General features: G+C 35.8%; 1 protein-coding gene across 1 annotated transcript; it reads left to right on the forward strand.

The window, feature by feature from the left end:
* The first annotated feature begins 485 nt into the window (after positions 1-485).
* LOC144434048 (beta-galactosidase-like) lies at positions 486-12,251 on the forward strand. Its single transcript, XM_078122495.1, has 13 exons — positions 486-563; positions 1,814-1,980; positions 4,332-4,482; positions 4,837-4,995; positions 6,182-6,362; positions 7,036-7,094; positions 7,982-8,103; positions 8,289-8,445; positions 9,129-9,293; positions 9,619-9,723; positions 10,135-10,281; positions 10,996-11,223; positions 11,814-12,251. The coding sequence occupies exons 1-13, from the start codon at positions 486-488 to the stop codon at positions 12,072-12,074; spliced, it is 1,980 nt and encodes a 659-aa protein (XP_077978621.1). The 3' UTR covers positions 12,075-12,251.
* The last annotated feature ends 227 nt before the right edge of the window (positions 12,252-12,478 follow it).

The following is a 12,478-nucleotide window of genomic DNA, read 5'->3' on the forward strand; positions in this document are numbered from 1 at the left end:
CTCATTTTTATGTGACATGGGAAACTCGTTTAAAACTTACAGTTACGTTAGCTTTTCGAAGCTTGGAAATATTACCTCGAAGACCATTATGAATAATATAAACATTGCCCTGTGTAGTCAATAATTATAATTATGATAGTGCTAACCCGGGATCTTATAAGTAGATGCAAGACAGTCAAGCAGTCCACACTGAGTCACGATCAAAAAATACCTAGCTGTCATGTGAATATCATATATGGGGGGGGGGGGGTCATCATGTTTTAGAATTAAGTGATGGGGGGGGGGGGGTCAGCCTGTTTTTGGTTGTACAGATGGGGGGGGGGGGGGTAGTGACTTTTTGTCGGCCCGATTTAGGAATCCAACACCCCCCCCCCCAGACTGGAGAAACTGACCAGTCCCTTACTTAACTTGACTGAGGTTGACTGAGGTCGTGGTTGTAAGTCACCTGATTATCACATGGTCACATGACCATACCTACATACAACATGGCAGTAGGTACGAGGTGTAACTTGTTTCCAGTGTTGGTTTTTATCATCATCATTACTTCTCTGAGTGATTACGCAGTGAGTATTGGCATTTTTCCGTCACATAAAAGCACGTAGTTCAAATTGTGGCCGACTTCACACCCACACAATGCCTCGTCACTATTTATTCACAAGTAATGTCATACGTACCATAACAAACTTGTGTGAATTAAAAAGGACACCTCCCCCCCCCCCCCCCCCCCAAGGTTAAGTCTGGCTACAATGATTGTGTAGCGTTATGATTTTGAGTTTGACTTGTTTTTTTCTTCTGTTTTTGTGCTTTTTTGCGTTCCGTTAGTTTAACCGCAGAGCAAACAGTTCAAATGAAACTGAAATGAAATGAAAATTGAATGAACAACCTTCCAAAAAAACCTCAAATTCAAAACTATTAATATAATTACAAATATTGATATACAAATGTGCACAGTGCAATATTAGGAGCAGAGCATTACAAACTTAATCCAAGGAACTAGGATGTCACAAGATGTAACTTGGAGTTTCACACTTTAGCAATCTTAAACGACTGATTCAGCTTGTCAAGGTGTTTGTTCATATAAAATTTAATTGCATTGCAATGGCTGTTGCTAAAGAGATCGTCAGGCGATTCTAATTTCTACGTTTTATGGGATTTTCTGATGTGATTAGCATGGTAGAATTTATTCTTGAGGTAGTAGTTCGAAACCAACTCAGATCTTTTGTTGTATTTTTTTTTCAATTATATAAAATATGAGTTGTTAGTTTTGTTAAGTACGATAACTTTCTATTAATGCTCGAGTCATGTACACCGTGAACAGTATTGCATCAGCTGTGGATAAACATAGTTTTGTAGCTGTATGCATGGTATTAAATTCAAATCAATTGATTCTTGGGTCCACATCCAAAAATCAGGACCTTCAACAACAGCAATCACGATTTCCACCTGTTTCTGTATTTCTTATGGATAATATTGACCACTGAATAGCATTTACAATGTCCAACTATTGGTAATTAAACAATTTTCAGTGAATATAATGTAGTTGTTTGATCAAAAACTGATACTGCAGTTACACCACTACAGTTTTAACATGGTGACATATTCAAAACCAAGCCTATACTCAAAATTTAAACTGGCCACTACACTACCTACAGATAATATTGACCACTAATTAACAAATGCAATGTCACTTTATAAATAACTGACAAATTTTTAGTGAATATATCTTTGGTTATTCAATGACGAAAAATATTTATTAATTACTCAAAATTTTGAAAGCCAGTACTGTTATTTTCTTTTCCATGAATTACTTTAGGTGATTGGAAGGTCTTTCTCAGTTGACTACAAGAACAACTGTTTTTTGAAAGATGGTGAGCCATTTCGTTACATATCAGGCAGCATTCACTATGCTAGAATACCTCATTACTATTGGCAAGATAGACTCAAGAAAATGTATACAGCTGGTTTGAATGCCATACAAATGTAAGTATGAAATGTACACAGCTGGTTTGAATGCCATGATACAAATGTAAGTATGAAATGTACACAGCTGGTTTGAGTGCTATACAAATGTACTAAATGTATACAGGTGGTTTGAATGCTATACAAATGTAAGTATGAAATGTACACAGCTGGTTTGATAGCCGTGATACAAATGTAAGTATGAAATGTACACAACTGGTTTGAATGCTATACAAATGTAAGATGAAATGTATACAGCTGGTTTGAATGCCATACAAATGTAAGTATGAAATGTATACAGCTGGTTTGAATGCCATACAAATGTAAGTATGAAATGTATACAGCTGGTTTGAATGCTATACAAATGTAAGTATGAAATGTATACAGCTGGTTTGAATGCCATACAAATGTAAGTATGAAATGTATACAGCTGGTTTGAATGCTATACAAATGGAAGTATGAAATGTACACAGCAGGTTTGAATGCCATACAAATGGAAGTATGAAATGTACACAGCTGGTTTGAATGCCATACAAATGGAAGTATGAAATGTACACAGCTGGTTTGAATGCCATACAAATGTAACTTATGAAATGTATACAGCTGGTTTGAATGCTATACAAATGTAAGTATGAAAATGTACACAGCTGGTTTGAATGCTATACAAATGTAAGTATGAAATCTACACAGTTAGTTTGAATGCCATACAAATGTAAGTATGAAATGTACACAGCTGGTTTGAATGCTATACAAATGTAAGTATGAAATGTACACAGCTGGTTTGAATGCCATACAAATGTAAGTATGAAATGTACACAGCTGGTTTGAATGCCATACAAATGTAAGTATGAAAATGTACACAGCTGGTTTGAATGCCATATAAATGTAAGTATGAAATGTACACAGCAGGTTTGAATGCCATACAAATGTAAGTATGAAATGTACACAGCAGGTTTGCATGCTATACAAATGTAAGTATGAAATGTACACAGCAGGTTTGAATGCTATACAAATGTAAGTATGAAATGTACACAGCAGGTTTGAATGCCATACAAATGGAAGTATGAAATGTACTCAGCTGGTTTGAATGCCATACAAATGTAAGTATGAAATGTACACAACTGGTTTGAATGCCATGATACAAATGTAACTTATGAAATGTATACAGCTGGTTTGAATGCCATACAAATGTAAGATGAAATGTATACAGCTGGTTTGAATGCCATACAAATGTAAAATGAAATGTACACAGCTGGTTTGAATGCCATACAAATGTAAGATGAAATATACACAGTTAGTTTGAATGCTATACAAATGTAAGTATGAAATGTACACAGCAGGTTTGAATGCTATACAAATGTAAGTATGAAATGTACACAGCAGGTTTGAATGCCATACAAATGTAAATATGAACTGTACACAGCTGGTTTGAATGCCATACAAATGTAACTTATGAAATGTATACAGCTGGTTTGAATGCCATGATACAAATGTAAGTATGAAATGTACACAACTGGTTTGAATGCCATACAAATGTAAGATGAAATATACACAGTTAGTTTGAATGCTATACAAATGTAAGTATGAAATGTACACAGCTGGTTTGAATGCCATACAAATGTAAGTATGAAATGTGCACAGCTGGTTTGAATGCTATACAAATGTTAGTATGAACTGTACGCAGCTGGTTTGATAGCCATACAAATCGATTGTATGAAATGTACACAGCTGGTTTGAATGCCATACAAATGTAAGATGAAATGTACACAGCTGGTTTGAATGCCATACAAATGGAAGTATGAAATGTACACAGCTGGTTTGAATGCCATACAAATGTAAGATGAAATGTACACAGCTGGTTTGAATGCCATACAAATGTAAGTATGAAATGTACACAGCTGGTTTGAATGCCTTACAAATGTTAGTATGAAATGTACACAGCTGGTTTGATAGCCATACAAATATAAGTATGAAATGGATACATGTACAGCTGGTTTGAATGAACAGATTTGTGGAAAAAGACCTAACACCCTGTGTGGGACTACTAGGTAATTTTAACTTTTTAATAGTGATTAGGTTGGTATATTTTCCTTTATAGATTTGTTAATAAGCATTACTACTTGCCTACTTGCTGCACTTTGGGACTGACAAAACTTAAGATCATGATGTGCAATCATTCAGCTTTGCTAACTAATAGGCAACCCAAGATGCATTGTGCTCATTTGCAGGAGTTTTATAGTCATGTTTCCAGTTTCAGACTATAGTTGTTAAGATGTATTATCTGTAGTAATTTAGTACAGAAGTGACTTCTATGATATATCGTGACTTGAATCCTTTACTACTTATTTCCTGGTATTTTTTTTATACCATAGATATGTACCTTGGAACATTCATGAACCCAAGCCAGGACAGTTTAACTTTAAAGATGAAGCTAACTTGCCATCATTTCTACAAACTGCTAATGACACAGGACTGTTAGTCATTGCAAGGATTGGTCCATATATATGTGGAGAATGGGATATGGTAAGTATACAACTTATGTAGAATCAAAATGTTCATAGTGTCTGATCACTGACTTTTCCATGGCAATTAAAGCACTGAGTTTACTCAGCCTGTATGTTGTGGGTTGGGAGGGCAGGCTGAAGCATACAATATGTGAATTATCAGGAGTGGACCATAGAATTTGCAATGATAGAAATTGTTGGGGATGGTTCACTGTGATACAAATGTAGATTTAACATTCAGATAGACAGTCCTAATACTCAGACTCCGTAGAAATATGTAAATATTCACATAACAACAAAGAGTCTGCTCCTTCAGAACCTTGTATTAATTATAAGGACAGAAAATCACACATTTCTACTCATTGTCTTTCAGGGTGGTTTGCCATCATGGCTGCTGAAAAATAATCCTGATATTCAGCTAAGATCTTCAGATCCTGATTATCTCACACCAGCTTTGAGTTGGATGGATAATCTCTTACAACTCTTATCTTTATATCTGTATAAGAATGGAGGGCCTATCATTACTATACAGGTAAAAATAACTAAGCCACTGGTATAGAGACAATCACTATTCAGTCATTGTATAAGAATGGAGGGCCTATCATTACTATACAGGTAAAAATAACGTATAGAGACAATCACCATTCAGTCATTGTATAAGAATTGAGGGCCTATCATTACTATACAGGTAAAAATAACTTAGCCACCGGTATAGACAATCACTGTTCAGTCATTGTATAAGAATGGAGGGCCTATCATTACTATACAGGTAAAAATAACTTAGCCACCGGTATAGAGACAATCACCATTCAGTCATTGTATAAGAATGGAGGGCCTATCATTACTATACAGGTAAAAATAACTTAGCCACCGGTATAGACAATCACTGTTCAGTCATTGTATAAGAATGGAGGGCCTATCATTACTATACAGGTAAAAATAACTTAGCCACCGGTATAGACAATCACTGTTCAGTCATTGTATAAGAATGGAGGGCCTATCATTACTATACAGGTAAAAATAACTTAGCCACCGGTATAGACAATCACTGTTCAGTCATTGTATAAGAATGGAGGGCCTATCATTACTATACAGGTAAAAATAACTTAGCCACTGGTATAGACAATCACTGTTCAGTCATTGTATAAGAATGGAGGGCCTATCATTACTATACAGGTAAAAATAACTTAGCCACTGGTATAGAGACAATCACCATTCAGTCATTGTATAAGAATGGAGGGCCTATCATTACTATACAGGTAAAAATAACTGACCGCTAGTCACTGATATAGACAATCACATAATTACTATAATGACTACATTACTATGTAGCCTGGTGTCTTGAACTGAATATCTTGTTACAGCTGTTTTACTGTTACTTGATTATAAAATACAGTTTCCAAGTATTTGTTGTCACTTTACCAAAGTACATTTTTTTGCTGTTACTTGACCAAAATACAGGTGTTTTTTTTGCTGTTACTTGGTCATGATACAGTTTGCAGAGGATACTCTATTGACAGTTAGCTGAATTAGATTTTGTTTCGGTCATTTTGGTTTGACTTTCAAGTTTTGAAATATTATTAAATGTGTTTTATTTTCACATACTTTGATGTCTCTGTTTTCCATTTAACCCTTAGAATCCTAGCACAACCATTATCTTTTTACATGGACTTGACCTGAATAGGGTTTTTAATAATCTTGTTATTCATTATGTACAGATTGAAAATGAATATGGTAGTTATTATGAATGTGATTATGATTATCTAAGAGCATTGAGGAGTAAAGTTGTTGATGTGCTTGGTGATGATGTTGTATTGTTTACAACTGATGGACCTTCTAATAACATGTTAAAATGTGGTGCATTACAAGGTGTTTTAACTACTGTGGATTTTGGAGCAGGTGAGACTCTCTTATCGGTCTTGTACTTTGTCAAATAGAAGAGGATTATTTCATCATAGCAAAGAAAGAGAAAAGAAAAAATTGAAACAGATTTTGTTGTCTCTAATCATATATCGTACTATATTATTTTAACATTGTCTATTAAAAGGAAGAAGAAAATATTAATATTAAAGACACTTCAAACCTGTTTATCTGTTCAACAATCTTTGAATAAAATTATTGTCATTAATTTACCTCCTACACACACACACACACACACACACACACACACACACACACTCACACTCACTCACTCACTCACTCACACATACACACACATACACATGCCCATGCATACATGCATACATGCATACATACATACATACATACATACATACATACATACATACACATACATACATACATACATACATACATACATACATACATACATACATACATACATACATACATACATACAAACAAACATGCACACACACAAACATACACATGCACATGCAGACACACATACACACACACACACACACATACACATGTTCACATACATGCACACACAGACAAACATAAACAAAAAACAAACACATACACAAATAGATACAAAAGTAATTATAGTTTAAGAAATTTATAGTTTGAATAAACTTAGTAAACAAAATTCTGTGGTTTGCCTTTTCAGGTGGTGATGTCAGTAAACCTTTCAGTGAATTGAGAAAATTTCAGCCTAATGGTCCCCTAGTAAGTGTAACTATTTATGTCACCCAGTGTATTACCCTTAGTGTTCATTCTCAGCCTAATGGTCCCCTAGTAAGTATAACTATTTATGTCACCCAGTGTATTACCCTAGCGTTCATTCTTAGCCTAATGGTCCCCTAGTAAGTGTAACTATTTATGTCACCCAGTGTATTACCCTAGCGTTCATTCTTAGCCTAATGGTCCCCTAGTAAGTGTAACTATTTATGTCACCCAGTGTATTACCCAAGTGTTCATTCTTAACCTAATGGTCCCCTAGTAAGTATAACTATTTATGTCACCCATTGTCATACCCTTAGTGTTCATTCTCAGCCTAATGGTCCCCTAGTAAGTATAACTATTTATGTTACCCAGTGTCTTACCGTTAGTATTCATTCTCAGCCTAATGATCCCATTCTCAGCCCAGAAATCCAACCAAGTACATATTGAGTTTTAACATTCAAGCTATAAATACAGGTGTTCATTCAAATACATGTTTGACTTGACAAGCAATCTGTTTTGTGTTCTGTGGACATTTTACAGACATATTAGAAGTAAACACCTGTTGGAAAAAAATAGTATTTCCATACTTTGATCTAGTATTTAAGCTAGATTATAGGTTCATCCCTCTATTGTACAAATAAATTGACTAAATTATAGCATTTTGTCTAATGAAAACATCACTTCAAGAAAGTATTGCAGTGATTGGATATGATATAATAACACTAGATATAACAAATTGAATATGGTAATAGGTTACGGCACAAGAATGTTGTATGAAGGATAAAATACTATGCTTAGCATTGCTACCGTTTTGACTTAGGGTCTATATTTAATCACCCTGGTAATATATTCAATGGGACAATGCATACTTTGTCTGTTTCTATTACTAGGTCAACTCAGAGTTTTATACAGGTTGGTTAGATCATTGGGGTCATGCCCATGCTGTGGTCAATAAAGACAAAGTGACCAAGTCATTGGATGACATACTTGCTATGAATGCATCTGTTAATATGTGAGTATATAGTAACACAAATATCCATCACAGACATTAATATGACTAGTAGATAGAGGGATAAAATGGAGTGTTTGAAAACTATACATTGATGGGTAAGTTAATGGTACTGGTATGTTTGTGTTTATGAGTACATCCAGATCCAAACAGAGGCTGCAAGTCTTATGTGTATTTTTTACCGACAGGTACATGTTTGAAGGTGGCACTAACTTTGGATTTATGAATGGTGCCAACTATGCTCCATACAAGCCACAACCAACCAGTTATGATTATGATGCACCATTGACTGAAGCAGGTGATCCCAATGACAAGTACATGGCCATTAGACAAGTGATAGCAAAGGTATGGAACCATACTACTTTTAAGTTATGCTGATAGATCAGATGTAGAGAACTGCTTGACCTTTACCCCAGACCATACCACTCCTTCAAGGGGTGGCCAACTCTAATTGAGGATGACAATGATACAAATTTATATGATTAGGAAGTGCACACTACCAGACCCTATCCCACCACATAAAGTGATGATTTTATCTCCTTTCATTTTCAGTACAGACAACTACCACCAGACCCTAACTCACCACATAAAGTGATAATTTTATCTCATTTCATTTTCAGTACAGACAGCTACCACCAGACCCTATACCACCACATAAAGTGATGATTTTATCTCATTTCATTTTCAGTACAGACAACTACCACCAGACTCTATCTCACCACATAAAGTGATGATTTTATCTCTTTTCATTTTCAGTACAGACAACTACCACCAGACCCTATACCACCACATAAAGTGATGATTTTATCTCTTTTCATTTTCAGTACAGACAACTACCACCAGACCCTATCTCACCACATAAAGTGATGATTTTATCTCATCCCATTTTCAGTACAGACAACTACCACCAGACCCTATCTCACCACATAAAGTGATGATTTTATCTCTTTTCATTTTCAGTACAGACAACTACCACCAGACTCTATCTCACCACATAAAGTGATGATTTTATCTCCTTTCATTTTCAGTACAGACAACTACCACCAGACCCTATACCACCACCTACACCAAAATCAGCCTATGGTCAGATCACAATGTCTAAAATGTCATCATTTTATGATGAACTAGATACAATGGCACCGTATGGACCAATCAAGGCAACCTACCCAATCACTATGGAAGATATGCAACAGGTCAGTGCAATGGGAAAGACGTCAAGTACTTTTTATTACCCGTGGGACATCTGGGTATTTGAATTTGCCAAAATATATTTGCATCCCAAGACACCTTGGATTGGGTCAGTCTTGTTAAATGTAAACACAAAGTTCTGAGAAGACTGTAAGTTACCATCTTATATCCCATAATACATTCTGTAATGCCGTAATGAAGTATGAGATACATACAACACTACAAGTAAGTCATGAATTGTCAACATATAAAGTCAGTCTAACTGATATCCAGTATACATTCCTTAATTTTAATGGCATTCATTTCTTTCTTGCACCATTTCTTTTTCAGAGTTATGGTTTTATGTTATACAGAACTACAGTACCAACAAATAGCAGTGATTCTTTACTTAGTGTCCCTGGTATTAGAGATAGGGGATATGTACTCATCAACCAGGTAGGTTAACACCCCCTCCCCCCTGTGCTGTAGTACCAACAAATAGCAGTGACACTGTACTCATATATGCACTCATCAACCAGGTAGTTACCCCCAATGCCCCTCAACCTCTGTATATTTTCATATTCGTTGCCCTTGTTGTTAAAGTATGGGAACAATGTAGTTGCTTGTTTGTCAACCTACAATGAGCACTGTCCAGAGGGGACTATAGAAATGGCCTATGTCCATTTGACAGTGCATGCTGTCATCATGTACAGCCCTAGTATAGCTATACCACATATAACTCAATCTCAACCAGTTTATTATAGTTAACAGTATGTTACATTATGACTATGGATGTTGTCAATCATTCAGTGTATTCACCTGCTAATTATCTTTGACCTCTAACTAAGAATTTATCCTTGTTTTCAGACTGTGGTAGGTATTTTATCCAGAATGACCAATGATCCTAGTCTGAGTACAACTCTGAACATTACAGCTGTGGCTGGTGATACACTGGATATCTTGGTGGAAAACCAGGGACGAATAAATTATGGAAGTCACATAAACGACTCAAAGGTAAGGGATACAATAGCAACTGCTATCAGTCACATAAATAACTCCAAAGGTAAGGGATACAATGGCAACTGCTATCAGTCACATAAATAACTCAAAAGATAAGGGATACAGTGGCAACTGCTATCAGTCACATAAATAACTCAAGGTAAGGGATACAATGTCAACTGCTATCAGTCACATAAATAACTCAAAAGGTAAGGGATATTTTACAACTTCTATTTTTGATGCAGTCACATAAATGATTTGGATACTTCTATGCTGCTATCTTTGTAGTAATTTAAATGGATCTATGGTGAGTTCAAAATGAACTGATTGTGTATTATAGCACACCTCCAAATATATTTATTTGTGGCATCAAAGTCTAGCATAAGTGAGGCAACATAGTATGTGGAACCAGAGACAGTGGAGGGGACCTATGATGGAACTTTTACCTCAATAGGTACCGACAAGAGTGATTTAAGTCGTGGCACATCACACAATATATTTTAGTAGTAGAGTATACTGTGTAGTATTTTGTGTGGACAGTTTGATTTTGTAAAATATGAAAATACAACAGAATTGTCCAGATAAAGCTTACAGTATATATTGTACAACCATAGCATCAAATTAAATTTTAGAAGCATATTTATCTGAATGGCTGATCTGAGATATAGTAATTCCTCATTATGTGTGGCAAATGCTTTCCTGTTTTGGTAACATTTTGTTGTTTTTCAGGGAATTGTTGGTAATGTCACCATTGAGGGCGCTGTACTACAATCCTGGAGTATTTATTCATTGGACTTGGATGCTGTCATTAACCCTAGCTACGTCATCAACAAGAAAATAAACTTGAAGTACAGATCCAAGAAAACAGCAACTTTACAGACACCTTCATTTTATACTGGTACACTTAGTGTTGATACAGTACAGGACACTTTTCTTAACACTAAAGGATGGACAAAGGTAGGGGTCATATCAGGTCACATACTTAATGTTGATACAGTATAGGACACTTTTCTTAACACTAAAGGATGGACAAAGGTAGGGGTCATATCAGGTCACATACTTAGTGTTGATACAGTACAGGACACTTTTCTTAACACTATAGGATGGACAAAGGTAGGGGTCATATCAGGTCACACACTTAGTGTTGATACAGTACAGGACACTTTTCTTAACACTAAAGGATGGACAAAGGTAGGGGTCATATCAGGTCACATACTTAGTGTTGATACAGTACAGGACACATTTCTTTATAACACTATAGGATGGACAAAGGTAGGGGTCATATCAGGTCACATACTTAGTGTTGATACAGTACAAGACACTTTTCTTAACACTAAAGGATGGACAAAGGTAGGGGTCATATCAGGTCACACACTTAGTGTTGATACCGTACAGGACACTTTTCTTTATAACACTATAGGATGGACAAAGGTAGGGTTCACATAAGGTCATTATATATTTCTGAAAAGTCACATGCTACAATGTTATCATTGTTACACAGTGCTCCAATAACTGAATTTTTATTGTTTCACTTTCTTTTACACTAGGGTCAAGCATACATAAATGGTTTTAATTTGGGTCGTTACTGGCCAGTAGTTGGACCACAGTTAACTCTCTATGTACCAGCCAGTGTACTTACAACAGGAGATAACACCCTGACTGTCTTTGAACTGGAAAATGCACCATGCAATGATGATGGAAACCATGGTAACCATCTATGGAATAATGACTGTCAATTTCAATTCATAGACAGACCTATCATAAATTCCACAATAGCAGTGATGGAAGACAACTATTGGATAAAGTGATCATGTATAAAGTTCCTTTTTAATACACCTAATCAGCATATATATCCAGTGTGATCATCCTCCAAAAGTCAAGATGCAGGGTAAATTGTCAGTGTAACTGATATCACAGTAGTTACAAAGTCAGAGATGTTTTCATTAGTCCCCTGAAAGGAAGACTATTACAATGGGCTCTGTCTGTCTGTCCATGTGTGTGTGTGTGCGTACGTACGTACACGTGTCTGTCTGTCCATAATGTCATTTCTCAGACATTCAATGTCCAATTTCTTTCAAACCTGTTGTAAAGGGGGCATGTCATATGGGATATATGCACGTTAGCGGCATATGCACATTTGACAAAATGGCGGCCATTTTTGGAGAAAACAGAGAGACGCCATTCAAATGTCTACCCTTGTATTATCAGGTGC

This window comes from Glandiceps talaboti, chromosome 4, assembly GCF_964340395.1.
Source record: "Glandiceps talaboti chromosome 4, keGlaTala1.1, whole genome shotgun sequence".
Lineage (NCBI taxonomy): Eukaryota > Metazoa > Hemichordata > Enteropneusta > Spengelidae > Glandiceps > Glandiceps talaboti.

Bases quoted from the DNA above. Each gene is read 5' to 3' on its own strand.
- LOC144434048 (XM_078122495.1), top strand. From the start codon at position 486: ATGGCAGTAGGTACGAGGTGTAACTTGTTTCCAGTGTTGGTTTTTATC. The intron at 6,363-7,035 runs GTGAGACTCTCT...TTGCCTTTTCAG, and splicing joins TACTGTGGATTTTGGAGCAG to GTGGTGATGTCAGTAAACCT. The intron at 10,282-10,995 runs GTAAGGGATACA...GTTGTTTTTCAG, and splicing joins GTCACATAAACGACTCAAAG to GGAATTGTTGGTAATGTCAC.